At 40.2% G+C, this 14,751-nt stretch overlaps 1 protein-coding gene across 4 annotated transcripts in view; it reads right to left on the bottom strand.

The window, feature by feature from the left end:
• Positions 1-14,751, bottom strand: part of RNF13 (ring finger protein 13) — a 125,806-nt gene that overhangs the window by 96,901 nt on the left and 14,154 nt on the right. For all 4 annotated transcript variants that reach the window (XM_064275587.1, XM_023555426.2, XM_003416158.4 and 1 more), the window contains one exon: positions 2,491-2,617. In XM_064275587.1, coding sequence (XP_064131657.1) covers positions 2,491-2,604 — 114 coding nt within the window. In that variant the 5' untranslated portion in view covers positions 2,605-2,617. The remainder of the gene's footprint in view (positions 1-2,490; positions 2,618-14,751) is intronic.

Below are 14,751 nucleotides of genomic sequence, written 5' to 3'. Positions count from 1 at the left end.
ACTATTTTCACCACCCTCATTTTACAGATTGACCGCAGAATGTTTAAAGGAACTTATGCTAGTATATTAGAGGAGTCAGGATTCTAACCCAGGTGGTCCGGCCCTGGAGCCCTGGCTCCTAACCCACTGTCCAGCACTAGCTATCATGTGCTCTTATACTTTTGCAAGGATTAAACCAAGACTTACGGAGTATTAGGTAATTTGCCCGTGGTTTTGCAACTACAGAGTGGTAGAATGGTGATATAACCCAGACCATAACTCCACTGCTGGGGCTCTTTACCACCACGCTACATAATCTGAACCATCCAGTACTTCTCTGCTACTCAGCCCACTGCCACTCGCAAACACCCACCAGGCAACCAAATCTCTCTGACAAATCCAGACACTAGAAGCACAAAACAGATTAGAGGTAAACCACAGGTGGGTTGAGTTTGACTCTCTCTGAAACTAAGACGTAAGATGGATATTTCTTCTCAACAAGATGGTGGGCACCCCTAAAAGCTGACTAGTCACTCGTGGCCTACAGGCCTCAGAGTGCTCAGCATTGATCTGGTTATCACCATATTTCTAGACATAAACCTACGTCATTAACAATCTCATATTTCCCATTGGGTAAAAGAGGAATGATGAGATAAGAAATTAAAACAGAATAATTAACTGCTGATAGAAATAACAGTTATCTAAATACCAAGGAATAAAAAAAAAAAAATTTAGACACTATTAAAAGAAGCTATATCACCAAGGGAAGGCTAGTAATTGGTTCAAACAGGTACTGAATTCTTATTGTATAAGTGACACTAGGTACCAGGATTATAAAGTTTAGTAAAACACAATCCTGCCTTCCAGGTACTCATAATCTAGGGGGCTGACTGACTAGTCAGTGACATGCTACATTAGCATCTCCATGGCCTCTCAGAAGTCACCAACTAGCTGGGCAAACACTGTTGTAGGGGAATTGACAGTCAAGTGAGAGAATTCAACTGCAAACAAACAAAAAAAGGCATCTGGTATACAGACAGCATGCCTAAAACTGACTAATCTTTTCAAAAACAACACCTAACTCCTGTCTAAAACTGAGCTACAATCAACCTGATGTTCAGCTTACTCAAGTCGGTATTACCACAAACTCAGGTTTCCGGGAAGCTCTTACTCAATGGATAGGGGGAGCTTCCTTTGAAGGGTTACGTCAGCATAGGCAGTTCTTTCGTCTCAGTTTTTAGTTCCGCTTTAACCCAGTTACTTTTCCTCACAACCCACCCCCTCCAGCTCCCTCTTCATTCATGTCAACCTCTGTTCTTCACTGTCAGCGTAGAGACCAGATTTAAGCAGCAACCAGGTGGACAGTTCCTTCACAGCATGACATCAATACTTCTTGCCTGAAGCACAGGGAAAACTGCTGGCAAGGAGTGACTGTTTTCTACAGCTAATGTTTTGTTTTGTCTCATCATTAAAGAACACAGTTCAGGCGGTCTCATACACTGCTGGAGGGAATAAGTGAAGAGTGAATTATAATGAAGATAATAATGATAAAACATTTACTATGTGTCAGACACTGTTCTAAGCAGTTTATCTTACTTAATATTCACTGCAAAGCTCTGGGGTTATCATCTCCATTTACAAATAAGGAAACCGAGGCACTCTGCAAAGGCTAAGTAATTGATCAAGGTCACACGACTCGTTAGGTTCATCACACAGCTGAATGAAAGAGTAACAATCCACTTCAGGAGCAAAAGGAGGAAGGAAGACAAAGGAGTGACACAGGTTAGAAACAATACAGGGAATAAAAGAGGCAAAGTGGGAAAAAAGTCAAAGAGAAGAGGGAAAAGGAGAATTTTATTCCCTTATCAGGGAATTTCAAAATCTCAGTCCTTCTATTTCTCACCCAGTGTCAACTAGCAAATTAGCTGCAACCAAAAAGTAAAAACAAGAAATCCTTATCACAGTGTCTATAGGTGTGTGCACACACACAATGCACACAGGGTTCATTTCTCTTTTTCTACCTTCATGAAAATGAGAAATAGGAAATCTACACACTTCTCAGTGTACAGAACAGTAAGTAACCAGGGGAGGACAACGGAGATTTTGAGGAGCAATCTTGCTCCCAGCCAACTCTTGTATCCACCACTAAAGACAGGACCACCGTGCTTCTCCCCGACTCACTGATGCTAATCTTAGATAAGAATTTTCTATGCACATTTTAAATATTTTTAAACCCATAGCATATAGATATGTGTACATGAACACTCACATGCACACACACTCTCAAAAGCAATAGAAGTACCTGAGAAGGTACTTTCTGTATATGAGATCTGTTAGATATTCACCAGGAAAAAGATAAGTAAGATCCCCCTCCTCTTTCAAGTAACTGTGTGCATGTGCCAGGGTATGTCGGCACGTAAACACCTTACAAATCTCCATCGTTTCAGAACTTTTTTTAAAGCTTTACTTTAAAGGATGTTTTTAGCCATGAATACATTTTACTGTACTTACTGCTAAAATGTCCGCTTCAACGGGCAGCAGATTCAAGAACGCAAAGAGCTGGACAGTCAGGATGGTATAGACCTGCGTGGCCGACAGCATCAGCATTCCTATAGAGAGCAGCATCTTGGACAACCACCTGCAAGATGAGTGCACGAGTGACCATGAGAGCTGCTGCTTTGTCCCTTGACATAATAATTCTGGCATCCAAAATTGTCCCTTCTAATTATAAATATGTATTAACACTAAAGTAAAAGCTTGTACTTCAAAAGTATTAGAATTTACACAGATTTGGACGTTTAAGAAATACCTAAGGTTAGCCAATTCCTTTATCACTCACACTGACTCCAAGTTCCTTGTTTTAACCGCAGATGAGACATCCACAACCCTCAGTTAACAGCAGCTTGTCTACTAACCTAATTTTGGGACAAACCAGGTTCTAATCAAAATCACGATAAAGAAACACAAGCACCTTCTTAGCCTTTGGTTACACATAAATTCACATGTAAGCTCACTTTTTATTACTCTTCCATGCTGTACCCACGAGAGGATTATTTTAAAAGTAAAATTACTGTCATTTATTACAAGGCGGTGTTTTTTCCCCCTTTACCTCCTATAATCTGTTTTTCCCCCTCTACATCCTAATGGCAACAGTATGGCTACCTCTCCCAACCTCACCCGATTTCTCTACACGAGACCCTATCTTAGAACAAAGAGAAACCATGAAAAAACTAAATGTTAACCAAGTAAATATCAAAATTCTCACTGGTAAGCCTCAATCAGTTGCATACTATAAAACAGGTTAGAACAAAGTTTGCAAAGACAGAAGCCTTTATAATAAAACATTTCATTAACTAGCACCAATTCATATAATCTCAATTCTGATGATGACTGTTATTGATTAAATGCTCTGGACTTGGAGAATTCCAGACAGACTCAAACTCTGAGTCTTTGACTCACACACTTGAAGAGAAATGCCTGTGAATATTTATCTTGGAAAACCATTAATATCAGAGAAGAAATAAAGGTAGAAGATTTAGAACATATTAAATGTATAGATTTGTTCCACAGAAACAGAAAACACATTAGTGGTTACCTTGGTCTGGGAGTATGGGGGGAAGGAACAGGCAGGAAAGCGGAATGACTGCTAATGGGTATGGAGCTTTTCAGGTGGGTAAAAATGTTCTAAAATTAGATTGTGGTGATGGCTGCACAACTCGGTGAATATACTAAAAATCACTGAACCATACGCTTTAAATGGGTGAATTTTATCATATGTGAATTACATCTCAATAAAGCTTGAAAATAAAATATAGATTTGCTGACATTAGCTTCTTAGGTAAAGTATATTTTATAATCCACCACTGTGCAGAAGAGAGTTAACACAGCAGGCATGAGACTGGTATCCTCAGAAAGGCCTGCTTGCCAGGCTGGCCCTTGCCTGGCATCTAGGAACTTAGATTTCGAGAAAGTTCCCATCATTCCCTGATAAGAATGGCTCATTACGCCTACACTGTTTTTTCAAACAATGTGATTTATGCTAAACATCTGCTTTTCCTTCCCGGAGTATGGAATTTGGGGTACATGATAGGCAGAGGATGCCCATGTGACCAAAAACCAAAACCAAACCCATTGCCACTGAGTCGATTTCTATTCATAATGACCCTACAGGATAGAGTAGAATTGCCCCATAGGGTTTCCAAGGCTGTAAATCTTTACGGATGCAGACTGCCATGTCTTTCTCCTTTGGAGAGGGTGGCGGATTTGAACCTCCTACCTTTTGGTTAGCAGCTGAGTGCTTAACCAATGTACTACCAGGGCTCCTTCCTATGTAACTAACCAAACCAAAAACCAAACCCGCTGCCATCAAGTCGATTCCGACTCATGACTAGTGCCCAGTCACAACTTGTTGCTGGAGGAATTAGATGCATCTTATATGGCTGCACTGGAAGAGGACGTTTGGGAGCTTCTGCCTGGTTTTCTCTGAACATTAGTTACCCCAAGTGCCTTTTTCCTTTGCTGACACTTCTTTGTATCCTTTCACCGTGATGAATCATAGCACTGGGTACGACCATACGCTGAGTCCCGTGAGTCCTCCTAGCGAATCATCGAACCTGGAAGTGGTCTTGCAGACACAACCATAGACAATTTCTAGCCAGATCCCTACTATCTGAAAGAATTCTGCTAATTCCTAACAGACGTTTTATCTGAAATCAGCTTCCTGTCTAAAAACCCAGGGGAAAAAAAGAAAAAAAAACTCGTTGCCCTAGAGTCAATTCTGACTCATAGCGACCCTACAGGACAGAACTGCCCCATAGGGTTTCCAAGGAGCGCCTGATGGATCCGAACTGCCGACCTTTCGATTAACACCCGTAGCTCTTAACCACTACACCACCTAAGGGGTTTACCAAATGGCAAATTCTCATTCTACTTTCTGTTCAATCTATATCACTTAAGATGTATTCTTGACAAAAATGTTTTAACCCAGTTCGAAACAAACCTTTAGTTCTAACTTCCAGTTTACCAAAAATACATGGAATAGAAAAATAAGAAGACACCACAGAGAACTGCCCCAATTTCTGTCAAATTCAATAAAATAAACAAAAAAACAAAGTGCCAGAGAGGAGCAGTATGAGATTCCCTACATTAAGAGAAATGATTGCAGTGGCAAATCCAAAAACCCAAACCCACTGCCGTTGAGTCGGTTCCGACTCATGGCGACCCTACAGGACAGAGCAGAACTGCCTGACAGAGTTTCCAAGGAGCCCCTGGTGGATTCGAACGGCCGACCTCTTGGTTAGCAGCTGTAGCACTTAACCACTACGCCACCAGGGTTTCCTCAGTGGCAAACAGCACTCATGGAACAACCACTGTCTCCACAAAGCACAGTAAGCTCAAGGTCCACTGGCTCTCCAACTACATTCCTGAGCTTCACTGGTACTTAAATAACTGTAACCTTTTATTACAGTTATTACATTTTACCACTAAAATAACTGTAATCTTTTCTTAATTTGTGAAAAGATTTAATGGATAAGTAGTTCCAATTTGTTTCTCTCCATAAAATTTAGCCTATGCTACAAGGGGCATCAAAAGAAAAACACTGAAGCAAACACTAACAGGAAAATCAGTGAATAAATAATTAACTATTTTAGTTGTAAGCCTGTAAGAGCAAATCACATTTCATTAAACAGATTCTTTTTCTTATTGACAAACGAGCACATGGTCATACAGGTATACAACACATACGCGGTAGTAGAAAATTTCCACCACAATATTGCCCTCAACTCATATAACAGAAGAATTAACAAAAAACTTCATATTGTTTCTGAAAAAGCATCATGACTTCCAAGAGTTCCGACATCTGGAATTACTAACATATACTATAGATACATTCCTGTGGAACACCGTTCTTCAAAGCTTTCAAACAAAACGATTCAGAAGCTGTCATGAACAAAAGTTTCTCATCAGGAAAATAAAATTTTTTTGTTAACTTTTTAAGCAAAAATAAGATGCCTAATAGTTGTGTGCAAGAACTAAAAGGCCACCAGCTTATTCCTCTGACATGAAACCATCCAAAATAAAAACAAGACTCGTCTAAGATTCTGAATTATTACCATTAACCAAAACATTTTTTCAGATTCCATAACAACTGCTTTAACATTTTATTTTTCCAAGTCAAGATTTTTTCAGGATATGATGCAAACAAATTCTTAATTTTAAAATGTTAGCAAATAGGTTTCTCCAAAACATCAAACTCTTTCCAACATCAGGGCCTTCGTACAAACTGTTCGCAGTGTTTAGTGGGCACTTAAATTGCCTTTTTACCTCCCCCAAAGAAAAACTATTTGACTCTTTCCCTCAAAATATCTAGCAGAATAGAATCAGGGATATTTCTACAGTTAAATGACAGAAATCATGTCCCGTTCTTCCCCAAAAGGTAGCCTTGTCCTTATGCAGACACGGGCAATGAATTGTCTTTTTAATATTAAAGCATTTAGCAATGAGCATTTTTCACTAAAGTGGAATTAATAACTAATGATATATGTATGTAATAAATTTCTCAGGAGCACAGAAAATGAATGGCAGCTATATGACCAACATGGGTGAATTTCACAAGAATAAAGCTAAGTAAAAGAAGCAAGTCACAAAGAGCACAAATACCATGATTCCCTTTATGCGAAGTTTTTTAAAAAAGGTAAAAGACATGAAATTACACAGGGATTCACATTTAAGAGGTAAAAACACAAAGAAAAGCAAGGAAGTGATCATCATAAAAGTCAAAACAGCAGACACTAATCCGGACACTGTATAAGAAAGGAGAGCGTGACCAGGGTGGGGACGTTCTGGGGCCCTTGCAACGTTCCATTTCTTGGCCTGGGCTGTGGTGAGATGGCAGTCTGCTTTATAACCATTATTTAAGACACACACAGATGTTTCATGCACTCCCCTGTATGTATAATATCGAGCCATTTCTTCAGAGACAAAATAACAATAAAGCAGCCGGCATTCAAAACAGGGTTTTTATCTTGTTTTCCTGACTACATAGCAATATTTTGAAAAGCTGGCAAACAGAAGTCCACTAAGATCACAGGCACTGAATGAGTCAACAAAAATGGGCAAACAAAAGGAAATTTTGTAATTCATAAGTCTATTCACAATTGAGAGGAGATGCAATTATTTCCTCTGAAGTACAACGTGCCATCAAAAAAGAGCAAAAAAGGGGCAGGTTTCCAGAGCTGTTAACACTGCGCGCTTGTCATTTTCTCTCTGCAAGCACTCGAATGTGTTCACAAGATCCCATCCCACACTACCATCCTTAGAGAGATAAAGGTCAAATGAAGTGGCCACGTGGGATCCTGGCGCAGGTGTTAGCTGGCAATTCACCATCATCAGCCTCAGGTGACAGCCTGGTTAACTGTGATGTTGGATGGGTTACTAACATCCTGCTTCCCACGGCAAGGAATCTGACACAAGTATGTCACTACTCAGTATACGCCAGGAGTGCAGGTGCACTAATTTGCGTTGCATAGAAATAAAATACCCTCCATCCGTAGAAGGTATGTTGTTGTGTGCTGCCGAGTGGATTCCAACTCACAGCGGCCCTACGGGACAGAGAACTGCTCCATAGGGTTTCCAATGCCGTAATCTTGACAGACGCAGACTCCTTTATCCTTCTCCCGTGGAATGAGTGGTGGGTTCAAACCTCTGACCTTTTGGGTAGCAGTCGAGCACTTAACCACTGCACCACCAGAACCCCTTGTAGAAGATAAAACCCCCAAAAAACTCACTGCCGTCAAGTCAACTAACTCATGATGACTCTCTATAGGACAGAGTAGAACGGCTCTACTGGGTTTCAGAGGCTGTAATCTTCATGGAGGAAACCTGGTGGTGGAGCGGTTAGGGGTTCAGCAGCTAACCAAAAGGCTGGCCATCTGAATCCATATAGGCGCTCCTTTGAAGCCCAATGGAGCAGTTCTACTCTGTCCTATAGGGTTGCTATGAGTCAGAATTGACTTGATGGCCATGGGTTTGGTTATTTATTTATTTTTTTGGGGGGGGAGTCTTTGCTAGTTTTGTTTTTTTTTTTTAATCTTTGCAGAAGCAGGCTGCCACAACCTTCTCCCACACACTGGCTGGTGGCTTCCAGCCACCAACCTTTCTGTTAGCAGCCGAGCACTTAACCACTGCCCCACCAGAGCTCCTTGTAGAAGGCACAGGAATATAAAATTATAAAATCCAATATCTGTAATAGTTTCTTAAAAGTTTTATATATGCAGGCAATTTACAAAAAGTATTTTCAAAACATTCCTCCTCTTATTAACATCTTTTCCAATAATCAACCTGTGGGAAAAATGAAAATATTATTAAATTCATAACATATTCATAGAAATACAAGAAATATAATAACAAACTCAGAGGGAGAACTGGAGCATGACCACTGCTTTATCTTCCTCCCAATGAAATAGCTATTATTTTACCAAGTAAGTCACAGCAACTATCGGAGTGCCCTTTCTGAGGCTTTATTAAAAATTAATTGACTTTATTTATGTGAATCCTTTTTTTGGGATCCTATCTTGTTCCAAGGAGCCCAGTGGCACAGTGGCTAAACTCTTGGCTGCTAACCAAAAGGTCAGCAGTTTGAACCCACCAGCTGCTCCATGGGAGAAGGATGCGGCAGCCTACTTCCGTAAAGATTTATAGCCTTGGATACCGTCTGGGGCAGTTCTACTCTGTCCTATAGTCAGAATCAACTCAATGGCAGTGGGTTTTTTTTGGGTTTATTTGCTTTCACCTAAACCATACTATTTAATTTTTGTAGCTTTACAGTATATCTCAAAGTCAGGTAGTATGATTCCTCCAACTTCGTTCACCTTTTTCAAAATGATTGCAACTATTCCAGTTCCTTTCCCTTTCCATAACTTGTCTACATCTACGGAGAATCCTGCCGGGATTTAGACTGGGACTGTACTGAATCTGCAGATACAACTGGGAAGAACTGACATCTTAACAATACTGTATCTTCCAATCCATGAACATAATCACAATTATAATGCATCCACCAAAATCATAAAACTGATATTGATATATAACCACCATCTAACCTTCGAAGTGCGTTCGGTTTTTTGCCAATTACCTCTTTAAGCCTTTTATTTCAGAAAGATTCCGCTGAGAATCGCTACCGCTTTAGTTGTCACGTCTTTCAGTCTCCTTTAATCTGGAACAGTTCCTTGTTCTCCAACGACCTTGACACTTTAGAAGATTATAGGCCCGATGTTTCGTAGAACCTCCCTCAGTGTATGTCTGCCTTCCATTTCTTCAGGAGAAGATTCAGGTTTCACATCTTTGGCATGAATATCTGAGAAGCGACACAGCATTTTTCCCGTGTACCCTATCAGGTGGGCTAAGATTTCAATTTATTGTTTAAGACGGTGTCTGCTAGGTTTCTCCACTGTAAAGTTACTCATTTCCCCTTTGTAATTAATAGTATTTTGTTGGGAGAGCACTTTGAAACTATGTAACTGGTTTCTACTGCTGCTATAAAAAAAAAAAAATCTATAACAAATAACCATAAACTTAGTGGCTTAAAGCAACACAAATTTATTATCTCGTTGTTCAAGCCTGGCACAGACCTCACTGGTCAAAATCAAGGGGTGAGTAGGCCTGTGTTCCTTTCTGGGAGCTCTAAGGGAGAATCGGCGTCCTTGTCTCTTCCAGCATCCAGAGGCTGTCCACATTCCTGGCTCGCGGTCCCCTTCCTCCATCTCCAAAGCCAGTAAGGGCAGATTGCTTCCTTCTCATATCACATCATTCCAACCTCCTTCTCTGCCTCCCTCTTCCACTTTTAAGAACCCTTATGATTACATTAGGCCCCTGGATAATCCAGGGTCATCTCTCCATCAAAAGGTCCTCACTTAATCATATCTGTAAAGTCCGTTTTGCCACGTAAAGTAGCATATTCACCAGTTCCAGGGACTAGGGCCTGGACATCTTTGGGGGCCATTTTTCTGTCTTCCACAGTCGTCATCCCATTTCTCATCAAATTGTCTATTTATTCATTCATTTATTTATATAAGTATGGCAAAAGTAGAAGAAATTACTTCTTTATTCAATAGGTTATAATGTCACCGCAATTATCATCTAGATGGTCAAGTTGTTCCTAATCTAGCCATCTGGGACTCATTCAAGCTAGCTTCTGTGTGTTTTTGACATGTCCCTGTCATTCTTGAGCACCTGTTTTCTGGCACAAGATTTTGCTGTCCCACCTTGTACTTTTCCTACCCCTGCCATGATACCAGCCGTTTCTCCAAGGAGAATATCTTCATTCATAAGAACCTTACACTAAAGTGTTAGGAGTTATAGAACATCAAGTTGGCAATTTACTCCCAATGATTCAGGAAAAGGAAAAAAAAGAAGTTCTTTGTACTATTCTTACAACTTTTCTGTAACTTTGCAATTATTCCAAAATTAAAAATATATATATTGTTTTATTTTAATCATATAATGCCTTCCACAAGTTCAAAATAAGTTATTTGGGGTTTATCTAAATATCACTAGTGCAGATGACTGAAAACTTACTAGATAAAAAACTGCTCTGGTTTCTCTCAGAACCTGATATATTGACTTTACCTTTTAAAGCTGAATTGCAAAGACTGTGAAGGAGAGCTATAGTATTGAGATCAGAGTTCCAATCCTGGTTCCATCATTTACTGACTTAAGTTCATGCTATCCTTATTAACCTCTAATCTTCATATATTATTGTTGTTTTTGTTGTTAGGGTCCAGTCAATTCCACCTTACAGCGGCCCCATGTGACAGAGTGGAACTGCTCCATAGGGTTTCCTAAGCTGCAGTCTTCACGGGAGCAGATTGCCAGGTCTTTTTCTCTCAGACCCACTGATAGGGTTCGAACCAACAACCTTTCAGTTAGCAGATGTGACCAAGTTAAGATGAGGTAACGCTGGGTCTAATGACTGGTATCCTTATAAGGAAAGGGAGATTTGGAGATGCACAGGCGACAGAGGGAAGAAGGTCAGGTGATAATGAGACAGAGACTGGACTGATGCAGCTTCAAGCCCAGGAATGCCAAAAATTTCTGGCAGCCACCAGAAGCTAGGAGAGGCAAGGAAAGATTCTGCCTTAGGACCTTAAGAGGGAGCATGGCCCTGCGGCACCCTGATTTCAGACTTCCAGGCTCCGTCCAGAACTGTGAGAAAATACATTTCTATTGTTTTAAGACATCTGGTTTGTGGTAGTTTATTACGGAGGTCCTAGGAAATTAACATAGGTGTGGAACTGATGCGACGGCAACTAACAATAGGTTCCAATATCTTTCCATAAAGATAAGGAAACTAAGACTTAGATCAAGTGTTTGCAGCAGCGCCCAACATAGAAAAAGCATAAGTATTCGCTCTTATTTTTCTTAACTTGCCCAAGGACAGACACCTCTGACACACTGGAGCTCGGATTGAAATATGGGTCTGTATCACCAGAGCCCCTTCTTTCTGGTCCATTCTACTGTATAAGTTTGTATTTCTTGACTTACTTTCTTATGACGTTGCAATTTTTTATGTTTATTCATAATGAAATGTTAAGGCTAAGTATTTGGAAACTGCTTCCAGGGAAAATTAGGCAAGATAAACCAGTGTATAAAACCCACTAAACGCACTGCCGTCGAGTCGATTCCAACTCATAGCGACCCTATAGGACAGAGTAGAACTGCCCCATAGAGTTTCCAAGGAGCGCCTGGTGGATTCGAACTGCCGACCCTTCGGTTAGCAGCTGCAGCACTTAACCACTACGCTACCAGGGCTTCAAACCAATGTATATCAATGATAATTTATATGTTCAAATCAGCTTCCATGCCATTCTTCTTTATTATTCATGGATCTCTGAACTATACTCAATGATATATGGGTTATATCCTTGAGACTGTCTCCTTAACTTCAGAATTAAGTCACACAAAAAAGTTAACTTCTAAAATGGATTACGTATTGGCACCTTTCTCCAAGTTTAAAGAAAATGAAATGTTCTATCTTCTTTTATAATGAACAAGTATATGTAACGCGGCATCAGGAATGAAAAAGTTCAAGTACAGTTAAGTCAGATAATCGCTGAACCCTATGCTAAAAGGACACCCCGTACCTATTCATACTCATATAAAATTCTTTAGTGTCCCACCTTCTACTTTCTTATTTTTCTATATGATTCAGGTCATATAGGTGAGAAAACAAAGTAAATGACTATTCAAAGCAATTTATGTTATACGCGAACATCAGTTCTGTTTCTACACACCCGCAATGAACAATAGCATCCAAAAAAATAAAATACTTAGGAATAAATTCAACCAAAAAGTTGAAAACCTTGTACATTGAAAACTACAAACCATTGCTGAAAGAAATTAAAGTGGACCTAAGTAAGTGGAGGAGCCCTGATGGCACAGTGGTTAAGTGCTCATCTACTAACCAAAAGGTTGGTAGTTTGAATCCACCAGCCACTCCTTGGAAGCCCTATGGGGCAGTTCTACTCTGATTTATGGGGTTGCTATGAGTCAGAATCGACTCAATGGCAACAGGTTTGGGTGTTTTTTTGGAAGTGGAAAGACATCCTGTGTTCATGGATTGGAAGACTTAATACTGTAAGATACCAATACTGCCTAAAGTGATATAGATTCAACGCAATCCCAATAGCCTTTTTCACAGAAATGGAAAAGATAATCCTCAAATTCATATGGAATCGCAAGGGTTCTAAAGAGCCAAAACAATTATGACAAAGTAGAATTCCAGCTTCCCAATTTCAAAACTTAGTACAAAGCTACAGTAATCAAAACAGTGTGGTACTTACATAGGATAAACATATATCCAAACAAATACACCACAAGAAAACTACAGACCAATATCACTTATAAATACAGATATAAAAAAACTTCAACAAAATACTCTGGAATTGAGAGTCCACAAATAAGCTCAGACATCTACGGTCAACTGATTTTTGACAACGGTGCCAAGACCATTCAAAGGCGAAATAATAATGTCTTCAGCAAATGATGCTGGACAACTGGATGGTTGTTATCATTGCATGCCATTGAGTCGATTCCAACTCATAACAACCCTACAGGGCAGAGTATAACCACCCCAGAGGGTTCCCTAAATTGTAAATCTTAACGGAGCAGATCACCAGTCTTTTCTCCCATGGAGCAGCTGGTGGGTCTGAACGCTGACCTTCTGGTTAGCAGCCGTGTGCTTAACACTGCACCACCTGGGATGTCCACATGCAGAAGAATGAAATGGAACCCATACCTCACATTATATAAAAATGTTAACTCAAAATGGAGCAATGACCTAAATGTGGCAGTTAAAATTATAAGACTCCTAGAAGGAAAAGAAAAGGGCTAAATCTTTACGACCTTAGGTTTAATAATGTATTCTTATATATGACACCAAAAGCACAAGCAAGAAAAGGAACAAATACATAAATTGGGCTTCACCAAAACTAAAAAAGAACACTATAAAGAAAATGAAAACACAACCTAGAGAACAAGACTCGTTGCAAATCATATATGTGATAAAGTTTTAGTATTTAAAATATCTGAACTCTTACAACTGAACAACAAAAAGGCAAGGATCCGAATTAAAAAATGGGTCAAGGATGTAAACAGACATTTCCCCAAAGAAGACATAAAAGTGGTCAACAAGCACAGAAAAGATGCGCAACAGTATTAGTCAAAATCACAAAGAGATACCGCTTCACACCCACTAAGATGGCTTTAACAAAAAAGGCAGAAAATAATAAATGTTAGTAAGGAGGTGGAGACATTGGAATCCTCATCCATCACTGGTGAGAACAGAAATGGGTGGTTCCTCAAGAAGTTAAACATATAATTATCATATGTTACGGACTGAATTGTGTCCCCCCAAAATATGTGCTAGAATCCTAACTCCGATACCTGTGGATGTAATCCCACATGGGAGTTGGGTTCTCTTTGTTATGTTAATGAGGCCAAGTCAGTATAAGGTGAATCCTAAACCTAATTAACTTCAGAGTTATAAAAAGAACAGATTAGACACAGGGGCAAACACATGCAGGGTGAAGACAGATGCTACACAAAGACTGTCAAGGAACTGAGGAGCGTCAGGGATACAGAAGATGAAAGACACAAGGATCTTACCGCTGAGCCAACAGAGAAAGAGCCTTCCCCTATAGTCAATGCCCTGAATTCAAACTGCTAGCTTCCTGAACTGCGAGAAAATAAACTTCTCCTTTTTAAAGTCACCTATCTGTGGTACTCCTGTTACGGCAGCACTAGGAAACTAAAACATCGTCTAAGCCAGCTAATCCACTCCTAGGTGCATACACAAAGGAACTGAAAACCAACCAAAGCAAAACCTCGTACGTGAATGTTCACAGCAGAATTGTTGCTGTTAGCTTCCATCAAGTCGGCGCCCAACTCATGGTGACCCCAGTACGACAGAACAAAATGCCACCTGGTCCTGAGTCATCCCCACGGTAAGCTGTGGATTGAAGCACGGTGATTCACAGGGTTTTCACTGGATGATTTTTGGAAGTAGATCGCCAGGCTTTTTTCCAGAGTCCATCTTAGTCTGGAAGTGCCACTGAAACCTGTTCGATATCATGCAACATGCACGCCACCACTGACAGGCAGGTGGCGGATGCACATGAGGTGTATCGGCTGGAAATCAAACCTGGGTCTCCTGAACGAAAGGCAAGAATTCTACCACTGAACCACCAACATCCAACAGCCAAAAGGTGGGAACAA

The sequence above is a fragment of the Loxodonta africana genome, chromosome 23 (genome assembly GCF_030014295.1).
Source record: "Loxodonta africana isolate mLoxAfr1 chromosome 23, mLoxAfr1.hap2, whole genome shotgun sequence".
NCBI classification, from domain to species: domain Eukaryota; kingdom Metazoa; phylum Chordata; class Mammalia; order Proboscidea; family Elephantidae; genus Loxodonta; species Loxodonta africana.
Note: the sequence above shows the minus strand (reverse complement) of the source record. Positions and strands in the feature narration are given on the sequence as shown.